The 21,601-nt window shown below is 39.3% G+C and overlaps 2 protein-coding genes across 2 annotated transcripts in view; one reads left to right on the top strand and one right to left on the bottom strand.

The window, feature by feature from the left end:
• Positions 1-21,601, bottom strand: part of CCNJL (cyclin J like) — a 52,808-nt gene that overhangs the window by 17,026 nt on the left and 14,181 nt on the right. Inside the window, 1 exon segment of the mRNA XM_084535400.1 lies at positions 17,277-17,576. Coding sequence (XP_084391526.1) covers positions 17,277-17,576 — 300 coding nt within the window.
• FABP6 (fatty acid binding protein 6) lies at positions 2,337-6,806 on the top strand. The gene is made up of 4 exons (XM_084535401.1): positions 2,337-2,521; positions 3,424-3,599; positions 5,832-5,921; positions 6,679-6,806. The coding sequence occupies exons 1-4, from the start codon at positions 2,455-2,457 to the stop codon at positions 6,730-6,732; spliced, it is 387 nt and encodes a 128-aa protein (XP_084391527.1). The 5' UTR covers positions 2,337-2,454; the 3' UTR covers positions 6,733-6,806.

Below are 21,601 nucleotides of genomic sequence, written 5' to 3'. Positions count from 1 at the left end.
TGACTGAAAGTAATTGGCTCTTCAGAGCTCTCACCCTTTGCTTCTAAGGGCTTGTTTATTATAAGAATGTTTAAATTAATGTGCCATGCTTTGGACGCAGGATTTATGCATAGACCTAGGATTTCTTACTGACTACATCATCTTTTCACTATACTATAAGCACTGATAGGTCACTTTTTTTTTCTTTTTTTTTTTTTTCTGTTTTCAGCTTGCCCATGTATGGAATGGGGTTGATAATACCTTCCTGTAAATGGAATTTTTGAATTTATGTGAGTGAAATTAGTAGGCTTTTTTTTTTTTGCCTCTGTAATGGCACAGAGTTTTGCACTGTTGTAGCTTAACTGGTAACTACTTAGCTTTACCCTGGCAATAGGAACAGAGGTCTCTGCATGTGCAGCCACTTCGTTGTGTTCCATGCTGATGCTATTTTACTTTATGGAGATGAGGCCTGAGGACCTGGGTCTAGCTGATAAAGGAAGTTTCCCTTTCAGTTATCTGCTCCTGCACAAGTTGCAGATTAAGCTGAAATAGTTCTAATTAAAAAAAAAAAAAAAGTGTCAAATACGGTGGCAGAAGGGTCAAAATCATTTTACAGGCACTTTAAAATCAGGTCCAAAGATAATACTGACTGCAAAGCAAGTTTCTCTGTTCCTTTCCTGAATCTTATGAATTTGTAACTGATACAAAAAAAACTGTTAAAACACAGGGGCATGAGAGAAAAGTACTTGAATACTGATCATGGAACAGGGAGAATGTTCGCAGAAGAAAGGTATATATGGCTTTCTACTATTTCAAGTAAGGAGACATCATTTTAATGGCAAGCAGACAGCAGATGGTATGGCTTTTGTGGTGTCACAAACACTAGCACAATACAGTCAGCCGCTGCACAGCATGGGACAATTAAAAGCTGAGTAAATATTGGGGGAGTGAAGGGTTAGGGGTGGGAAGGCAGTAATTCCTAGGGCATTTGTTCCATTTTTTATTTTACAAATTGACCATGATTTTTTATGCTTCCCTTTTGTTCACTTTCTGCATCTGCACCTGTGCTATAAAACTGCTTTCCTGCCATGAGCGCGTACCAAAAGCAGTAGTTTTGACAGGACTGCTGTCAACCTCAAAAACACATCTCCATGATAAAGTTTTAGATATTTTTACAAAGATGTAAGATTTTGAAGTTGCTTTCTGCCAGACCTTAGAAGAGGAACTAGGGAGAAAAAAAATAAACAATGTAAATTTCCAAGTAATAAACATGAGGCAAGTCCATAGGTATGATCTCTTACAAAACTGACTCAATATATTCTGAAGCTTTTTGTGGTCAGAAAATTATTTTCTATTAGAAGTCTCCTTCTGTCCTGATTCAGACTCTTAACCCACCAGTCAGTTTGTTGTTCTGGAATCCCTCTTATTTTGCCCCTGGAAGGAAACATTTCAAAACTGTAAAGATTTTTCTAAGACAGGTAACGTTTTCTGACTCAAACCTCAGATACTCTATGTATTCCAATGTTATGACACTGTTAGCACATAAATTCTAGGAAGGCTTTTGTTCAGATTAAAAACTGTTGGACTATATCATCAGCCAGTGGAGCAATGCCAACACACTGTAGCTGGGAATTTCTTACCCTGCTCTTGTATGTGTTCTAAATTACCCCATGGACTCTCACTTCTAGCATATTACAGAAATGAGAGTGCTGATTCTACTTTTTCCAAGTAAGTACATGTATATACTTCTGAAATGTTTGTACTTTATGCAAACATTCGCTAAGCAATTTGAAGCACGATTTGTCTCCTGATATCTCCTGATGTCTGATATAAGATATGGGAACATGGTGCCATGAGTGTTTCTAATGTACTTTACATCCAAGTAGTGTAAAAAATTTCATAATTCTTGTCTTCATATGGGGATAAGGAAGGATGTGCAGGTGCAGTAATTTACCCAGAATCTTGGCATTGCCCAGGTCCCAGCAGAATAACTTAGGAATCTGGGCAGCCTGTTTCCTATTTTCACATATTAACTAATATAGGATATGCTTCCAATAAAGCGAGGTTGTGATCGAAGGATGCTGCTTTGAAGATGTTTTCTCCCTGTTTCATCATAAAATATTTTACCATTATTCCATCACCTTTGTAAAATCAGTGGGATCTTTAAGGGAAATATATATCACTTTCTTCAAATATGCAAAAAAGAAAACCCAGCTTTTGCCCTTCATTTCTGCTGATCTTCAGATTACTGTCAAGGATCTTTAATTGAATTATGGCCCTTTTCAGATAGGTCAACGACATCCATGTTAGTGACTCACATAGATCATAAAAGTATAGTTCCTAGGGGCGTGAGTACAGGTGGGCTGAACAGCTTGGGTTGGCTTATAAAAATGAGGGCCTCAGGCCATCTGCACTTACCAATTCTTCTTTGTTTCAGTGGCTATCCTGCACTACCAGCCACATCTCCAGGGCAACATGGCATTCACGGGCAAATATGAATTTGAAAGCGATGAGAACTACGATGACTTTGTGAAGGCAATTGGTAAGTATGTCTCAGTGTGTAAGTCTTGAAGATTATAAATTAGTTAGAAATACTTTTTTAAAAGGGCTTTTTCTTGAAATATCAAGAGATCAACAGGAAATACCAGTCTTGGTAGGAGTATTCAGCACTTCAGCAAGAAGATTCAGTTTTCATTCTTATAAGAAGCGCTATTAGCCACAGGAAATAGTCCCATTGTACAGAAGCAGTTATTCCTTTTCTGTGGCAGCAGAATGAAGGGAAGAGATGTTTGCAGTATAATAATCATGAAGATCATCTTTTCTGTTCTAAGTATTCATTGGTGGAAACAAAGTTTTAAGTATGAAAGTACTTGTCAAAATCTTTTACAGTAATAGGTTTCTGTGAACCCTTTCAGAAGATTGTGTAAGCCCATTTCAGAGATAGATTACCCCTGTAAAATCTCTTAGGAACACCACGATCTGTGTGCAAAAGTTCAATGCTTGTGTTCATTTATTTACAAAGTAAATATACTTTACTAAATACAATAGTAAATAGAAATGCCCAGTTGTATAGCAGAGGCAGAAGTTCATAGACATGAAATTCCATGTATCTGCACATGTAGCCCAAGTAGAAAGAAAGATGTGAACATATTTATATCACGCAGATATATGTTTACTGTGTATCTTTTCTAAGGGAAAAGAAAGCCAGACTAAAACCTATTCTTTTAGCACATGCATTGATGTCCCTGTACCTTCCTTTATGTAAATAATTTAAACTCAGCTTTGATACTGCTGTAAAACGAACAGCAACAACAACAACAAAATAAAAACACAAATCAGATGTTCAAACATCAATGTCTGACAACAAACACGCTATGAGCATGCTTCAATTCCAATACAGATAGGATATTTTATTTGATAAACTGTATTTTTCTATTTCTTAAGGTCTTCCCAGTGAGAAGGTTGAGATGGGAAGGAATTGTAAAATAGTCACTGAGGTGGTACAGAATGGAAATGACTTCACCTGGACACAGCATTTCCCAGGAGGTCGCACCACAACTAATACATTCACTATTGGCAAGGAAGCAGACATGGAGACAATGGGTGGTAAAAAGTTCAAGGTAAATTAATTTCTTTTGAGTTCTATGCTGTCCCAGTTGCTTTTTGTTTTGTTTTGTTTTGAATGTAGGGTGAAAATCAAATCTGTCCCAAGGATGCATATTTTTTCCCCATTTCTTGATGACCCTAGTAAAATATCTAAAGCTGATTTTAATGAGCACTAGAGCTTCAACACTGTATTTACTAGTAAAGACCAAGGGCAGAGTGATGAGCATCCTACTGGTGTTGTAGCTGAAGCAATCACAATGTTAATTAAAATTCTAACAAGCTGGTTGACAGCTGTCTTTGTTGTCCAGCACCATGCAGCAACTGGAGCACACTCTATGAGGAGTGCTGTGATCTTAGCTCTGCCTGTGCCTGACAGCAGTGCTTCCCTTTTAAAGTCACCTGTGTTGAGCCTTAAACAAAGGACTGCATAAAGTGAAGGGGAAAAAAACACCTCTCTATTCTCCGTACTATTGGAAGTACAGAGCAACTTGCAACATGAACAGTCTTTAGTGATAAGGGAGACTGTGCAACCTTGAGCTGATCCTATCATGGACAAAAAAAAATCTTGATACAGAACCTGCTGTAAAACAGTTCTTGTATTGCCTTATTCACATCTCTTCTGTTAGAAGGGATAGTTTGGGACAACTAAACTCAGCAGTTGTGAGGTGTCCGGAACCATACAACAGATTACTGGATAAATGCTTTGTATTGAAGAGACATGAAAACCAGCAATTTTTTTCAGGGACCTGTGACAAAATGAGAACAGTAATAGTATTGCATGATTTCCAGAATGCTATATCAGTCATACCTTTCTGATTCTGAGAGGAAAAAAAAATAAATGTCATTGCCTTTGAGAAACCTTTATGAGGTGTATGGAAGAAAACATAATTCTATTTGGTCAATTTATTGCAAACTTCACAATTTTGAAATAATATAAATTCTGTCTTCTTCTTGAGCACTTTGGCATCCCAAATTCTATTAAGTAGCCAAAGATGAATGCAGGGTAAACAACTCAGCAGAGAAACCACTGCCTTTCAGCACAGAGTCACTAACCAACATATAAATTAGTAAGGCTTTCCTTGTATCTGGTAAAACACAATTATTAAAAAAAAAAAAGTCCCCTCTTCACTTTGCACATTACTTTTTTGCTTTCTAAATATGACTGGCTGATCTGTATTACTAAAAGCACAGGAAAGGCTGACTAGTTATAGAGGCAAGACTAATTTTCTGATGGAACTGCATAGCTAGTTCTGCACAGCTAGTTTTGGTAGTCAGATGAAATGTTGGAGCATTTGTAATCTTCATATTAACATCCTGGCATGCTCCTCCCATACAGAAGTAGCTCTTAGAATAGAGTAGTTCACTTGGAAGGGACCTTCAAAGATTATCAAGTGCAACTGCCTCAGCACTTCAGGGCTAACCAAAAGTTAAAGCATCAAGGGCATTGTCTAAATACATCTTGACCATGGACAGGCACGGGGCATCAACCACCTTGCTAGGAAGCTTGTTTCAGTGTTTGACCACCCGCATGGTAAATAATTTATTCCTAATGTCCAGTCCAAACTTATCCTGTCACAACTTTTGTGCCATTCCCTTGTGTTCTGCCATCAGTTACCAGGGAGAAGAGACCAGCACATCCTTCTCCATTTCCCTTCCTCAGGAACTTGCTGAAAGTATAGCAACTGACACGTTATAGTATAAAGGTGTGACTGCAGACTGTACAGTCATCTTCATCTATACTTAAATGATATAGGTGAACTCTAGTGTAGTTAAAGGCATGAAACTCAGGATCCAGGGTGAAGATTAACATCACTAGCCCACAGTGACTTTTGTGCTGCTTGCAGGCAGGTTATCAGTATATGAAAACACTACTTTAAAAATAACTCATACAATTTCACTTTTTACTGACAAAACAGAAGAACCACGTAAAATGTTGACTGAGAACACAGTCTGCAGTAAGACTATCTTTAGAGCTATGAGTGAACATTATTTATGATTTATTGTGTAAATATGGAACTTGAATGTATTGTTACTTGAATATTTTTCTATTTAATAAATTATGGATGCTTATATTTAGGAACTAAAGCACAAGGATTTTAGTCTTTATCATCAAGCTGTTTATATAATAGACAAGTTTTACTTTTATTAAAGGAAAAACTTTAACCATCAGGTGCACAGACGCTTACAGTGTCTGATAAAATAAATGACAATAGGCCCAGAGAATATTAAACGTCTCTCTATTACAGGCAACTGTTAAAATGGAAGGGGGAAAAGTAGTAGCTGATTTTCCCAACTATCATCACACTGCAGAGATTGCTGGAGGAAAACTAGTGGAGGTGAGTTCTCAACTTTATTTTGTTTAAAAAAAAAAAAAAATCTAGATAAGATCTACAGCATCAAAATTTTGAGTTCAGAAAAAAAAAATTAGAAGAAATACAGCAAAGCTGTTAATGAACTTTCCCTTTCAGTCTAGATCATCTAAAGTTTTACGCAGGTTTAATTGAAAATTAGATGAACAAAAATTACATATTTTTAATAAACTTGTAATATGTTTTGTTTCCTAGACACAGTGTTCCAGCTGTAAAAGATTGGAGTGTTGAACTTGAGCTATTCCTGAGTTACTGTGTCTTTGACCATATTTATTTAGTAAAACTTGTAAAAGATAGACTTTTTGAGAATCAGAAATCATAATGCTCGATAACTCTTCCAGAATTGTGACTTGTATTTGTGTCAACTACATATGCCTGAGTACGTTTTCAGTAGCTGCTATCCACAAGTAAATTACTGTCTGAGTCGGGAAAGGACTCTCACCATCCTTGAAAGAAATACTGTCAATCATTTACTGCTTTTGGAGAATAATCATCTGTCTTAAAACCCAATACTAACTTGGAGTTGGTGATTGCTAAGTCTAGCAACACAATGTGTTTCTGAGTAGATTAAACCATTCAGCTTATTTTTCAGATATGTTCTACTAAAGGGTACATGTGCTTCAGTAAAGGATGGGTTCTGTGAGCCAGCTAACAGGGATTTTCATTTATGACACAGAAGCTTTAACTGGTCTGTTCAACCAAATTTTTGGTTTGTTTATTCCAGCTCTCTACTGCTTCTGGTGTAACCTACAAGAGAACCAGCAAAAAGATTGCTTAAGGCATTAAAGCACATTTTCCAGTGTACTGAAAAATATGCAACAATACAATTAAATAAAATACACTTCTGACCTATTTTGCTCTCTCTTTTCTTTATAAAGATGAACGATTGTTTTTCAGAGTAACATTATTCCCAGTAACATTATCCCATAATTCCTGAAGATCTGAGAAATAATCCTCATAAAAAGCACAAGACACAACAAGGACTTAGTGATGCTGCTCCAGTATAAATATTTCAGGATATAATACATACTTGGCATATTCAAATGTTGTCTATCACATACTTAATAGTTCTATTCTGCTGTCTAGAAAACAGGACAGTATTTTGCCCAAGGCTTACATCATATTGTTGGTTGGAAGGCAGAAATATAGGAGATTTAAAAAAAAATTCATTGAAAGATGTGCTTTCATATTGTTCTCAGAGTTACTTCATTAACATCAGTATCTTTTCTTTATCCACACTCTTGGAGGACATTTAAGGCTTTCCAGACAGACTGTTGTGGAAAAGTGTGGAGTCATTCTTCTTCAATGCAATGCTGCTTATTTACAAAGAACATGTGAAAACCCATTTTACTGACCACATAAGAAATTAGATATAACAGGTTTTGGATTCACCATTCCAAATCACTTCTGGCCAACACCTGGTTCAAAAAGATTTCATTTTTTAGACTCCCACTATAAAGTTCTTTTCTGAGCTGTCTTGCCTTCTGGATCTATGTAGCTGCTTGTCTTCACCATTTGCTAATTAATAACTAGCGAAGGCTGGTAACTTGTAGACACAAGTTCATACTGTGATTTCTGTCTTGTACAATACTGATGATCCCAATCACCTCAGCACCTTGCATTAAAAAAAGGCTCTTAGCTGATCTTATTTTTGTCCCCTCGATAGAGACAACTAGGCTCTCCAGGCTCCATCAATTTACCCAAAATAGGCTGCACAGAGCTTAAGCATTGCTCAACATTTATTCTGTATCCAAGGAAAAGGATAATGCTGAACTCCTGATTACAGAGTCACATTAGAAAAACACGTCTTAAACCTGCTCAGTCTTAAAACATTCTTGTGGTACATGCAGCAAACAGATCTACTGCTTTAACTTGACTAGCAGCTAGCAAATGTGATGCCCATCTCCAAGAAGGGCCAGAGGGTAGCCCCAGGGAACTACAGGCCTGTCAGTTTGACCTCAGTGCCAGGGAAGCTCATGGAGCAGATTATCTTGAGTGTCATCACATGGCACTTACAGGGCAACCAGGCAATCAGGCCCAGTCAGCATGGGTTTATGAAAGGTAGGTCCCGCTTGATGAACCTGATCTCCTCATCCACTCACAAAGTGACGCACTTGGTGGATGAGGGAAAGGCTGTGGATGTGGTCTACCTTGACTTCAGCAAGGCTTTTGACACTGTTTCCCACAACATTCTCCTCAAGAAACTGGCAGCTCATGGCTTGGACTGGTGTATACTTCATTGGGTTGGAAAGTGGCTGGGTAGCCGGGCCCAGAGTTGTGGTGAATGGAGTCAAATCCAGTTGGAGGCCGGTCACTAGTGGTGTCCCCCAGAGCTCAGTACTGGGGCCAGTCCTCCTTAATATCTTTATCAATGATCTGGATGAGGGGATCGAGTGCACCCTCAGTAAGTTTGCAGATGACACCAAGCTAGGTGCATTTGTTGATCTGCTCAAGGGTAGGAAGGCTCTGCAGGAGGATCTGGATAGGCTGCACCGATGGGCTGAGGCCAACTGCATGAAGTTCAACAAGGCCAAGTGCCGGGTCCTGCACCTGGGGCACAAAAACTCCAAGTAGAGCTACAGGCTGGGAGATGAGTGGTTGGAAAGCTGCCTGGCAGAGAAGGACCTGGGAGTATTGGTGGATAGTCGGCTAAATATGAGCCAGCAGTGTGCTCAGGTGGCCAAGAAGGCCAACAGCATCCTGGCTTGTATAAGAAACAGTGTGGTCAGCAGGGCTAGGGAAGTGATTGTCCCCCTGTACTCAGCTCTGGTGAGGCCGCACCTCGAGTACTGTGTTCAGTTTTGGGCCCCTCGCTACAAGAAGGACATTGAGGTGCTCGAGCGAGTCCAGAGAAGGGCAACGAAGCTGGTGAGGGGTCTTACGAGGAGCAGCTGAGGGAGCTGGACTTGTTCAGCCTGGAGAAGAGGAGGCTCAGGGGTGACCTTATTGTTCTCTATAGGTACATTAAAGGAGGCTGTAGTGAGGTGGGGGTTGGTCTGTTCTCCCATGTGCCTGGTGACAGGACGAGGCGGAACAGGCTAAAGTTGCACCAGGGGTGTTTTAGGTTGGATATTAGGAAGAACTTCTTTACTGAGAGGGTTGTGAGGCATTGGAATGGGCTGCCCAGGGAAGTGGTGGAGTCACCATCCCTGGAGGTTTTTAAAAGACATTTAGATGTAAGAGCTTAGTGATGTGGTTTAGTGGAGGACTTGTTAGTGTTAGGTCAGAGGTTGGACTAGGTGATCTTGAGGTCTCTTCCAACCTAGACAATTCTGTGATGCTGTGAACTTAAAAACAAACAAAAACAAAACAAAAACAAAAACAAAAGAGAAACAGCCTCTTCAGTCATATTGTTGAACCACATAAGGGAGAGCCATCATTTCTTTTTTCAACAAGAGGAATTCCTTTGGCGTTTATTTTCCCCACCCTGTAGCCTTGATGTGGTGGAAAGCCACACTAAGCATAAGTGTTGAAATAAATCACAATACCCAGGGCTGCAAAACTGTCCCTTGTTGGGCCAACAGAGCCATTGTGCCAACTGCAGAAACTTTTGTTTAATCACAGTGATAGCTGTCTGAAAACTTAACGATGCTGTAGATTCCACTGGAAAGTCCTTTGACAAACCATGAATAATAATCCCAGTTTTTATGCTTCACTGTGAGCTAATTTTGATTTTAAAGGGAACTAGAAGAGTCAACAGAACCACACAAAAATATTTGCTAAGTAGAGCAAAAAAAAATTAAAGAGATGAGAAATGTCTCAATGGAAAGCTGGACTTGAATGCCAGATTCTCTTGTACTCCTTGGGAAATCAGTATCATTTCATCAGAGAAAAATGAATCTCAATGAATATAAATACATTTTTTTTGCTCAGTGCTTACAGATTTGCAGGTTCCTGTGAAGGTTGATGCAAGGGGTGAAGAGGCAAAATAATTCCTTTGATAACTTGTTTATTAATCCAAAGAATTTCAGTTATTAGAAAGTTTTGTCCAAGGAAGCAGTGCTTCATGCTGGCCCATACCATATTCTAGTGTGATAAAGAACAACATCACTAGGGATTTTAGAGAATAAATGTTAAAGTTTTATCTCTATAACAAATTAACAGGTCCCAGATAGTGGATCTGACAAGAAGCTGATAGAATAGAGTTAATTCTCACTTATGCATAGTGAAGTAAGGAAAGCTATGCACGTATTATGCATAGCTTTCCTTATTCATTACCCTTACAGAATTGGCAATTGTGAATACATTAAGATGTCATTAAAAATGTCAACAGAAATATTTCTGCAGACAATGGTTCAAAGTCTATGCAGTATATGAAGGCTACCTCTAAGAAACAAAAAGTTCAAGAGACATGATGGTTTTTTTTTCCCTGAATAGGGATGTTTTTCACTGAATGTCTATGTTGAAGGAGTTTAGATACTAGCAGCAATCAGAAGAGCAACAATGAGCATTTCCAAAACTTCAACTTTGAAAACTATTGACTACCATTATGCAGATTTAGGGTAAGCTTGATGCAACTTTGATATTTCTTTGAGACAATAATGTTGTTGTCATTTTATATTAGGAAGCTGAAACACAATGCAAACTCAGTTGCATGATGTCATATTGAGAAGTGAAAAGGAATCTATTCAGGCTAATTGCTCATTTCATTTCAACTCAGCGAGTACATTCCATTTCAAATAATAACAGGATCTCAGAGCATCTGGATTTAGTATGTGCCACAGAAAAACCCGTAGGGGTTTTTGGGCATTATAGGAAACTAAAGCTCATACTAGAGCTATGGGATGGTGGTGTTTTGTCTGAACAATTCACACCCATATGAATCAGCTCTGAAGGTGCCAATGCTGGTACCCGGTCATTACCTGCTTTGAAAACAGAATGAAAGCAGGCAACATTAACTTCAATTCTAGAAGTGAGTACACTTGGTGCTGCCCCACTGTCACATTTTGGTTTTGCATTCTGCACATGATCAGGTAACTCCCTATTAGACACCACGGGCCTTGAGAGGAAGGGTGTAATTTTATCTAGGTTCTCTGGAGAGCACATAGAGATGTTTTCTCAGGGGGAAGAAAGCATTGCTGCCTTTTCAACAGGAGGACATTCTTTAAACCTGTTTTGAAATGGCAGCACAGAAAACAAAATAAACATGCCTTAGAAAAAAAAAATGTTACTAAGAATCCCTCTCTGTCTGGAACACACTTGCTAGCATCTCGACTTCTCAAAAAAATAACATGAAGATAAATTATATTAAGCAACATCTGGCCACTTTACTGAGTAGCCAGTTATACTGTCCAGAGAGCATTATATCACCTTTGAATTGTTCACTACAGTCTGTAAAACTTGCCATGGCTTTGACAGTTCTGCAAACACAAAATTGTGTCTTTCTAACAAAAATTGAAATTGTATATTTCATTCCTCATTTAAAACAGCAGCATAGCAGCAAGCTGCAGCTGTAAGATTTAAGTATGTTAATTTTAACCCTTGATGCCTGAATAAATATTAGCAGACTTTTTTCCCCACCTGCATCCTTGCAGAGAACCTTGTTAGGACTCATGAATACATGATGAAAGATGTCATCTTTCTTATTTGCTTGGTTAGTTCTGCATCCTCCTCCCATGCAGGGAGGAGGTTACTAGTGCCATATCCCATTCTGGCAATTTAAGCTTAGCACTTGCTATTCCCCAGCCACGTTTCTCTGTGAACTAACTTCTAAAAGTCTGCCTGCAAAGTTCGAGTTAATCAGACTGTAAAAATTCTGATCTATGACTGACTACACAGCAACTGACAGCATCAAACAGCATAGTCATGAGGTGGAAATTTTTGTATCAATTTGTTTAAAAATGAATTCAGCTTTGAATGCACCTCTGCAGCTCTCTGCAAAAATAGTTGTTGCAAAAAAAAAGGCTTTACAAGAGTGACTTTAGGTTGTCTGAACTGTTCTACATTCTCTCTTAGTTTTCACAAAAGAAAACAAAAGTGACAGTCAGTTAAAAGAAAAATGTTATCTGGAAACTGAGTGAGTGGAACTCCCACCCACATTTAAAGCATTCTGGAGAGAACAGTTAATACGAACAGTATGAGACCAACTCTAAATTCTGAAATATTTCCCATCCCTTTCAGAGTCTGCTGTTGGACTTAATCTGTCTCAACTCCACCCATGATACAAAGGCACAAACACAAACTGGGGAAGTCGGTGGTCAATTCACATTTAAAATAGAGTCACTGGAAGAAAGACTGAATATACAACCATTTGGCTTTTCAGTTTTCGTAGGTAAGATTGCACCTGGCCCCAAGAAATGATTATTCCAGCTCATATATCCTATCTTGTTTGTTTCTTCAGCCATCTCCTCAGCCCACTTGGTACATACACTAACATACACTAACATTTCAGACTTGGAATAACAGCTCACTTCCTGTGCAATGACTAAGTTCCCAATCTATCTAGTCCTTTCAACTTATAATTTGAAAAGGACCTTCCACCACATTTGTCCTACCACTGTTCTGTAAAACATTATGAGTGTTCAGATCAATTTTTAATGTATAGACATGTATTTTTTGTTATCTCTTAAAAGCTTAAGAGAAAATACTAAAAAATGAAGGGCACTTCAGGTATATGCTTATCGTAAGCTTTCACTGAAAACTTTGCAAGTATTTTCACAATTAAGCATGATGGCAGTCCAAAATATAACAGCACACATGACCTGAATTAGAAGGGTGTTAAAGCAAAGAAAACACATACAACTGTACTGCCAGATATATGTTGTTTGTTAATGACAAATTGTAACAAAAAATACATTAGTCTTCTAAAAATAAAGTTTAATATAAATACAAATCCAACAGAAGATAAACCAAGTTATCTAAGCTTCTAGAGCCATTTCTGAAGAGTACTGCTTCTCCATTTACGATTGTTGTTTGTTTGTTTGTTTGTTTTTTTTAAAAAAAGTAACGATTCCTCTAGCCTGCTCAATGCAGTAAGTTATTAACCCGATACCAAACACTGCATTGTCAGAAGACAGTTAAACACACATTAGCATGCAGGCTAATCTTTTCCCCTCCACCCTAAAACACCCTTTAAAAACAATTCTCTAAAAATATAATTTAAAACAGCACTGACACATGACTTTGAAAAATTGTTCCATGTCAGTAAAAGCATATTGCACATTACCTGTACTGCTGTCCTGAGAGCCTTAAGAAAAAAATACAAACCAACAGTACTGCCTTCAAAGAAACACATGACAGTGGTTGCAAATCAAAACTAAAGTTTCACATTTGCAGAAGTTTGTTTCTTGTAAATATCTACATTTCAGTTAAAGAGAAAAAAAAAAAAAAAAAGCCTATACAATCTTTGAAGACAACATCTCTGGTCCCAACTGAAAAGGAAACCTTTGGATATTTGACAGTAGATCAGTCTCAGTGTAAAGAAACAACATGTAATTTACCAGCTACATTTTCAAGAGAGTGCCAAGATAGTATTAAAAAAAAAAAAAAAAAAAAAAAAAGCATTGTCTAGTACTGCAATTAAACTCTAATTTCATAGTAAAGTTAGCCAGTTCCCTATCTCAGTCCCCATTACCACCTGTTCCTCTGTCCTGAGCTTGAACTACTGCCACAAGTCATTGGCCCAAAAGATGAAATAACTAAAGGCAATGAAGCTTCTTCCAATAGTTTTTCCAAGAGGATTTCATCAAGTAACATTAAATCCCTGATAAAGCTTGTAAACAATTTTACTAACAATCATCTCCAGTCTCAAAAAGCAGCAGCATGTTAAAGAGATTTTTTTTTTAATAAAGGCATACAAAGCAGTGTTCTGTTCAGTAGAACCACATCTAGATTCCAAGAGAATTTTATGTCAAGAATTATTTGATAGTCTTCCAGCCTTTTTTTTTTTTTTTTCTTTTTCTATAAAGCATGAACTCTCACTAGTTCACTCCTGAACTATCACTCCAGGTCAAAGAAAATGGAAAGTGACACATCAGTTTCTGCAGAAACAAAGAGCATTCACATTTAAGTGATAACCATTTCAGTATACATTTAGTAGAAGCTTCCACTGTTCAAAAGAGATGTCCCTAGGAGAGGGAGAGAGAGAACACTCCATGTTTTCAACAACATCCTCTAAGTACATTGCTACTTAGCCAACAAACAATTCCAGCCTGAAGTAACACTTCGACATGAGCTTTCATCCAACTCTGAGTCACTAAATCTGAGTCAACAGATCTCAGCCAACTCTGAGTCACTTATTGCTCTCTATAGGTACATTAAAGGAGGCTGTAGCAAGGTGGGGGTTGGTCTGTTCTCCCATGTGCCTGGCGACAGGACGAGGGGGAACGGGCTAAAGTTGCACCAGGGGAGGTTTAGGTTGGATATTAGGAAGAACTTTTTTACTGAAAGAGGTGTTAGGCATTGGAATGGGCTGCCCAGGGAAGTGGTGGAGTCACCATCCCTGGAGGTCTTTAAAAGACATTTAGATGTAGAGCTTAGGAATATGGTTTAGTGGAGGACTTGTTAGTGTTAGGTCAGAGGTTGGACTAGGTGATCTTGGAGGTCTCTCCCAACCTAGACAATTCTGTGATTCTGTAAATGAAGACTAGATGGTAGCAACATCCACAGGGTTTCTATTCACATCCCTTTCAAGGTGATTAAATGAGATATGTTACTGCATTTCTGTTTCTCGCTCATTAAGAGAGAAAGGTACAATCCTTGGCAGGTTCCAGTGATCAGTGGATCCACACTGATGTGTGTGGATGTGTGGATGAGCAAGTCATAAAGATTCTGTTCCTTCATTGTTCTCTTTCAGATAGGCATCATGGATCACACACAGTGTCTTTTCTTCAGCTTTTATTCATATCACCTTTTCCCCCCACCAATATATAGAATCATGGAATATCCCGAGTTGGAAGGGACCCATAAGGATCATCAAGTCCAACTCCTGGCACCGCACAGGTCTGCCCAGAAGTTTAGACCATGTGACTAAGTGCACAGACCAATCGCTTCTTAAATTCAGACAGGCTTGGTGCAGTGACTACATCCCTGGGGAGCCTGTTCCAATGTGCAACCACTCGCTCGGTGAAGGACCTCTTCCTGGTATCCAGCCTGAACTTCCCCTGCCTCAGCTTAATACCGTTCCTGCGGGTCCTATCACTGGTGATTACAGAGAATAGGTCATCTGCCTCTCCACTCCCCCTCAGGAGAAAACTGTAGACTGTGATGAGGTCCCCCCTCAGCCTCCTCTACCCTAGGCTGCACAGGCCCAGTGCCCTCAGCCACTCCTCATACGTCTTCCCCTCTAGGCCCTTCACCATCTTTGTCGCCCTCCTCTGGACACTCTCCAACAGTTCAATGTCCTTTTTGTACTGTGGTGCCCAGAACTGCACACAGTACTCGAGGTGAGGCCGCACCAGCGCAGAGTAGAGCGGGACAATCACCTCCCTCGACCGCCTAGCGATGCTGTTGCTTGATGCACCCCAGGATACGGTTGGCCCTCCTGGCTGCCAGGGCACACAGCTGGCTCATATTCAACTTGCTGTCAACCACAACCCCCAGTTTCCGCTTTGCGGGGCTGCTCTCCAGCGTCTCGTCGCCCAGTCTGTACGTAAAGTCAGGGTTGCCCCATTCCAGGTGCAGGACCTGGCACTTGCTTTTGTTAAACTTCATGCGGGTGGTGATCGCCCAGCTCTCCAATCTGTCCAGGTCTCTCTGCAAGGCCTTTCCTTGGACCCTCAGAGTCCACAACTCCTCCAAGTTTGGTGTCATTGGCAAATTTGCTCAAAACACCGTCTAGTCCTACATCCAAATCATTTCTAAAGACATTGAAGAGGACTGGCCCTAAAATAGAGCCTTGAGGAACCCCACTAGTGACCATCTGCCAGCCAGATGTGGCCCCATTTACCACAACACTTTGAGCCCTGCCCATCAGCTAATTGCTCACCCATCGTATGATGTTTTTGCTAAGTTGTATGCTGGACATTTTGTCCGGTAGGATCCTATGGGAAACCGTGTCAAAAGCCTTGTTGAAATCCAAAAAGATCACATCATCTGGTTTTCCTTGGTCAACTAGATGGGTTTCCTTATCATAAAAGGAAATCAAATTTGTTAGGCAGCACCTACCCCTCGTGAACTGGCTGGGACCAGTGACTGCAATGTCCCCCAGGTGCACCTCAGTAACTTCAAGGATCATCTTCTCCATAATTTTACCAAGCACTTACATGAGACTGATAGGCCTGTAATTGCTAGGGTCTTCTTCCTTACCCTTCTTGAAAATTGGCACAACATTTGCCAGCTTCCAGTGTACTGGGACCTCTCCAGATTCCAAGACCATTGATAAATAATTGAGAGAGGTCCTGCGATGACATCAGCAAGCTCTTTAAGCACCCTGGGATGGATCCCATCCGGACCCATGGACTTGTATGAATAGAGGTGGAGCAGCAAGTCCCGCACACGTTCAGGGTTGGTTGGGAGTTTGTCATTCCCACCATCATGGTTCTCCAGCTCAGATACTCATCCATCAAAACACCCAGATGCATATGAGTGACAACCTGTAAAATAACCGCTACCACAAACCGTGGAACTGCAGTGGCTGGGCTCTGTTCCTAAGGTCACCTGCATAGCAAGAGGCTTTTGGATGTGCAGAGTCTGAGCAGACAGCTGAAGGCTGGCCTGAAAAGCAGTGTAGGAGTGCAATGAGCTGTCAGCACTCCCAGCAAGCAGACCACTAGGCCTGTGCACCTGTAAGGAGTTACGGTAAGTAGAGCACAAATCTTTCAGTGGCAACTGGCAAGAGTAGCCAAATGCTGAGCTAAAGGTTGCTGAAATAGAACCTGAGTAGTGGCTTGATGGCTCAGATTTTCCATTCCTTCTTGTTGTTGATGTTGGATTGTTACTTGCTTCTTTATGTTATTGATTTCTTTGTCATTTTCAAAATAACTGAAACAAATTGGAAGTTAGATTTATCAACATGGTAAGTTCACAGAGCTTGTCTATATCCCAAAGTTTTCACCGGTCAAGCAACATCAGCTTTTTGGCCACAGATATATACAATAAATGAACTGTTCACAGTTCACTTCCAATTATCCTGGTGGGACCTTCACATCCTAACAACATGTGTTGTGAATAATTTTTCATCCCAAGTATGTTCTACTGATGGATTGATTAGGGAAGATTACAGAACCTTGAAGTCCACAACCATCTTAACATAATTTATGTAGGTATTTGTGGAATATTAATGTGTGTAGCTAAGAGGAACAAGGGTAATTCCTGTAAGATACTAAGAAGAAACATTCACATTTTTGATAACCATTTGGATGATCAGTCACTGAAACCTCTTACCTTGCACTGAGAAATCAAGGAAGTAATATGCATATTTCTCCATGAAAGTTTTGACTTCTGTCACTGAGTTGGTTGGCCAGCCGTCACGAAGGTCATTCTCACCAATGGACACATCGAGGTAGTAGTCAATGTAGTGTGGTGGCGTGGGTAGACAAAGATTCCAGCTGAAGTTTTCCAAAAGCAGCATTTCCATTCTAAGCAAATTTTTCTTTCTCAATACCACGTTCACATTGCACATGCATGCTAGGTTATTTAAGTGCTCCAACTTTGGAACTTTATCTTCTTTTTCTTCAAATTTACCTATCAAAAGAGAGAGTTTTCAGAAAAGACTTACTGTTATGATTGAGTACTCAAAAGCCAAAGAGCACTCCCCCAGACAGAAAGTCTAACAGTAAAAGGTGCTTTAATAAATTAAAAAAATATATATTAAAACAAGAGGGATAAAAAAAAAATAAACATAAGTTTTTTAAAAGCAAGAGGGATAGATAAGTGAAGTGACACGAGTAGAAAAAGTTCAACAGTGGTCAATATCTTCCTATATCCTTTTTATTTATTTATTTTTTGCTTATATAGTGTTGATCCCAAAACCAAGATTAATTCATTAGGATGAATAGCAGAGCTGAAACAGCACAAGAAATTCATAAGATTCATAACTGTAGTGTTATGGATCTTTCCATATGGATCATCCTTTCTGAGACGGCTGCTGTGTCATTTCCGGTCATTTGCAAAGGAGACATCTTTCCTGCTATAACGTAAGCTCCTTTAACAATAAACTATTAAAACAACATCTCAGGTTGATTGTGAGATGGCCAGAAGCAAGCCATTAGATTGACCCTGCCTTTCCCTTACATTATCACTAGAACAGAATTGACACTGCCCTGCCAAATGCCACGTTAGTGCACTAGAGTGGCGTGCGGCAACAGATTTGCAGAATTAGTAATTTGATGTTTCAGCCAGCTCACAACAGCAAGGCCACCTATTCCCAGCAAAGCAGAGATACTGCTTGGCTTCTCTCAGCCTCTACATAAATTGTAATCCACAGCAGGAGAAGCCATTTCTGTCTTTTCACTTTAGGCACAAACAAGCTTATGGATCTCTACTTACCTGGAGAGAGAACCAGACTCTGCTATGCTACAAGAAATTATAAATTATGAAAATATGCCCGAAACAGAATGCAATGAGCAGCTTTTGATACTAAATTATAGAAGTACGTTAGTTTCTACCCTTGTTTCACAACGCTGTTCAAGAGGCCTTCATACCAAGGTAACCTGGGTGCCACATTCCCCTTATGCATTCTTCCATTAAAATTACTTGGGGGACAAGGATGACATAAAAGTTACTGTCCCTTCTTCTCAAGCTGCCCACTGAATGCCATTTTAAAACTAAAACAAAAACACCAGTAATCTCAAATCCCAGTTACTTGCTTACAATAGCAATTCTGTCAGAGCATCTCTCCTCCTCAAGTCGCTTTTGAAGCCAGTTTTTTTTGACAATAACTGGAAGCGGTTTGCTGAAAGGCATTCTGTCAAGTACGAAGAAGATAGTGTGGGGAAAACAGAGCAAGGAAGATCTAATAGTGAGGAAAAAAAGCTCCTTTGGGTATGAATACTGTCCTTTGGGTATGGAAGCTAAATGCACACACTACAAAAAGGAAGACATTAAAAACCCTCTGGCAACACCACCTTTGCCCTTGCTGCTTCAGAATTTCTCTTTGTTCCTTCTTGTCTTGGAGGGCCTCATTAGCTAGGGTCACTGAAAGGCTAAGAGAAGTACACTCTAACTAAGTGATTAACATAAATAATTCATATGGGATTAACAGAGAGCATATATTTTCAGAGTCAAGATAGCTGAACAAAGCTGCACCTTTTTCTAAATTGCATTTCCAGCCTATTGAGACCACAGCAGTCTCTAAAATGATTCAGTTTTTCACAAGCAGCTAAAGTATTGTCACTGTGTACAGAAAACCAGGATCTCACTCTATTTACCCTTCTTTAAAAATCTATTTGTGTGTGTGTGTATCCATAGTAGATCTGATGCCCCTAGGATTGTACCTATCAGTAATAAAGCAAGGTGTTGCTTTATTTGTGCTTTCTTATGTTTGCTGCAAACATAAGAAAGCACATCTTTTGAAATACTCACTGTTACCAAGCCAAAAATGACATATCTCTAGCCCTGCTTTGTTCAAAAACTAGCAAGAAGCAATTGTCACTTTCCAGTACCAATTAAGTAACATCCTTGCTGCAAAATCCAAACCCATTCTTTAAATAGCAATGCACCTAAATAAGTATTTTGGAGTTATTTCTCTTTGTTCCTGGAAGGATGTATCCCACAAATGACTCTTGCTTCAGTGATCCTCCCATTGCCTATACAAGAGTCCTCTTTTACTAAGACAGATTAATTGATGAGATATTAGTATGACATATGGCTTCAGAATATTCTTGTCAAATCTAAAACCAATTAAAAACAGTATTGTACCAGAAAATTACGTTAAAAGATCTTGATATCCATTTAGGATAGCAATTCTATCCAACAAAATGTCTCCTGTGTCTTAAAAGCCTGACAATTTTCTGTACTATTAGCAGTTTAACTATTTTTTCAACACTTAAAAATGTATTTCTATCTTTGAGCCTGCTCAGATATCATAGATATGGAATGCATTAAAAGTGTAATAGACTCCACCACAGAAGGCCTTAACAGTAACAATTAAATATAAAATTCATCCAATATATGGAATAAACAGTTCTTTTCTGTTCTATCAGTGGAAAAAAAAAAAAACTTTAAAATTTAGAAGTCTGTATACACACATTCGTGAATCCCCTTGGTAAACCTGAATTTAGAACTATTTAAGAAAAATGAAAATCGAGAAGTTAACCCTGATACAGAAGTTTAAGGATCATGGTAGCAGAAGTAGGAAAAACTGCTCTATGTCGAGGAAACCAAGGATCTGTTATTCTGACTTCTGTAAGTTACAGTTCCTTCTTACTTCCCACTAAACCTTGGAAATTTCAAGATGTCAGACTAGTCTGGAGAACAGAGAGAGCTGACTATCAGCATGGTAGCATTGGAAAGTTACGATACTGACACAGGGCAAAGCTGTTTAAAAGCAAAATGAACTTGGTCAAGTCAAAGTTAAAATTAATGGACAACAGTAAATTTAGTGATTTAGATCTTTTTTTTTCCCCTCCTGCTTTTCAACACTAGTTCTTAGTTTTAATGTTAGATAACAGCAGCCACTGCAGCATCACTGCTGTCAAGCGTACCCTGAAGTATCAATTCATCCACTGTAGGAGGTAAAAGTCACTAGGTACCCCAGGGTCCTTGAGAAAGCCAAGCAACAAAAAAAGGACTGCCAATTTAAGGAGAAATTAAAATGCAAGTATTCTTTGTCCCATAAACAATTAAAATCGATCCCCAAAAAAGGATAGACAGGTCAAGCCCAACATAAAATCCAGACCTGTGGCTACTGACACAGTTTTTTATTGTTACTATTATTCCTATCTCAGTCCAGAAGGCACTACAACAAACTTCTGACACTCTCTCCCATGCCACTCCTAGACAAATACAGTTTCTAATGGTCCTCTAAGCAAGAGAGGAAAGAGGCAGGCTGTTTAGAGATACCATGCTGAATTCCTTTTTCTGTAGTGTCCTGCAAAGCCAGCAGTCAGGGATTTTTCAGTGGTCTGTACAATACCTAGCACACATGCAAACCACAGTGCTTAATGTACCTGAGTTTCTAATACCTTACTAGTAAAGTTTAATATATAAGAAAATATTCTGCCCATGTTATATCACCAGGTAAATGAAAGATGTATAACTTTATAAGCAAGTTTTATAAGCACAACTCCATATCCTGGACCGACACACACTATTGTCTTGCTCAGCTGCCTTTGTCAGAAGAGCTACCTGCTCATGAAAGCAGGACAGTAAATGAAGAATGGATCACAAAGCACAGGCCAATGGGAAAACTGACTGCTTGTTGAGGGATTTTTGAAACAGCAAGAATCCCATGGTTTGCTGTAGCTGAGCAAACCAAGCTACCAGGGCAACTATGAGAAGTTCCCATGACAGTGTTCCCACATCGCCCAATTGAGGAATTCAGCAAAATATTGTTACCAGTAGCTGGCTTCAAGGACAAGGTCTATGTGACTGCTAATCACAAGGGGGTTGTCTTCTTGCAGGTGGGGTTGTTTTCTTGTAGTTGTTTGTCTGAGTGCTTTTGACCAATAATCTTGTGTGAAACACTGTCCGCCCCTGTTAAGTTCACTATAAAAGTTAGGCTATTTGGGCAATAAAATGGAGCATGATCTGACTCTACTGGTGTCTGT

This window comes from Aythya ferina (assembly GCF_964211825.1).
Source record: "Aythya ferina genome assembly, chromosome: 14".
NCBI lineage: Eukaryota > Metazoa > Chordata > Aves > Anseriformes > Anatidae > Aythya > Aythya ferina.
This window is presented reverse-complemented; position numbering and strand designations above follow the sequence as displayed.

Bases quoted from the DNA above. Each gene is read 5' to 3' on its own strand.
- FABP6 (XM_084535401.1), top strand. From the start codon at position 2,455: ATGGCATTCACGGGCAAATATGAATTTGAAAGCGATGAGAACTACGAT. The intron at 3,600-5,831 runs GTAAATTAATTT...TCTCTATTACAG, and splicing joins TGGGTGGTAAAAAGTTCAAG to GCAACTGTTAAAATGGAAGG. The intron at 5,922-6,678 runs GTGAGTTCTCAA...TGTTTATTCCAG, and splicing joins CTGGAGGAAAACTAGTGGAG to CTCTCTACTGCTTCTGGTGT.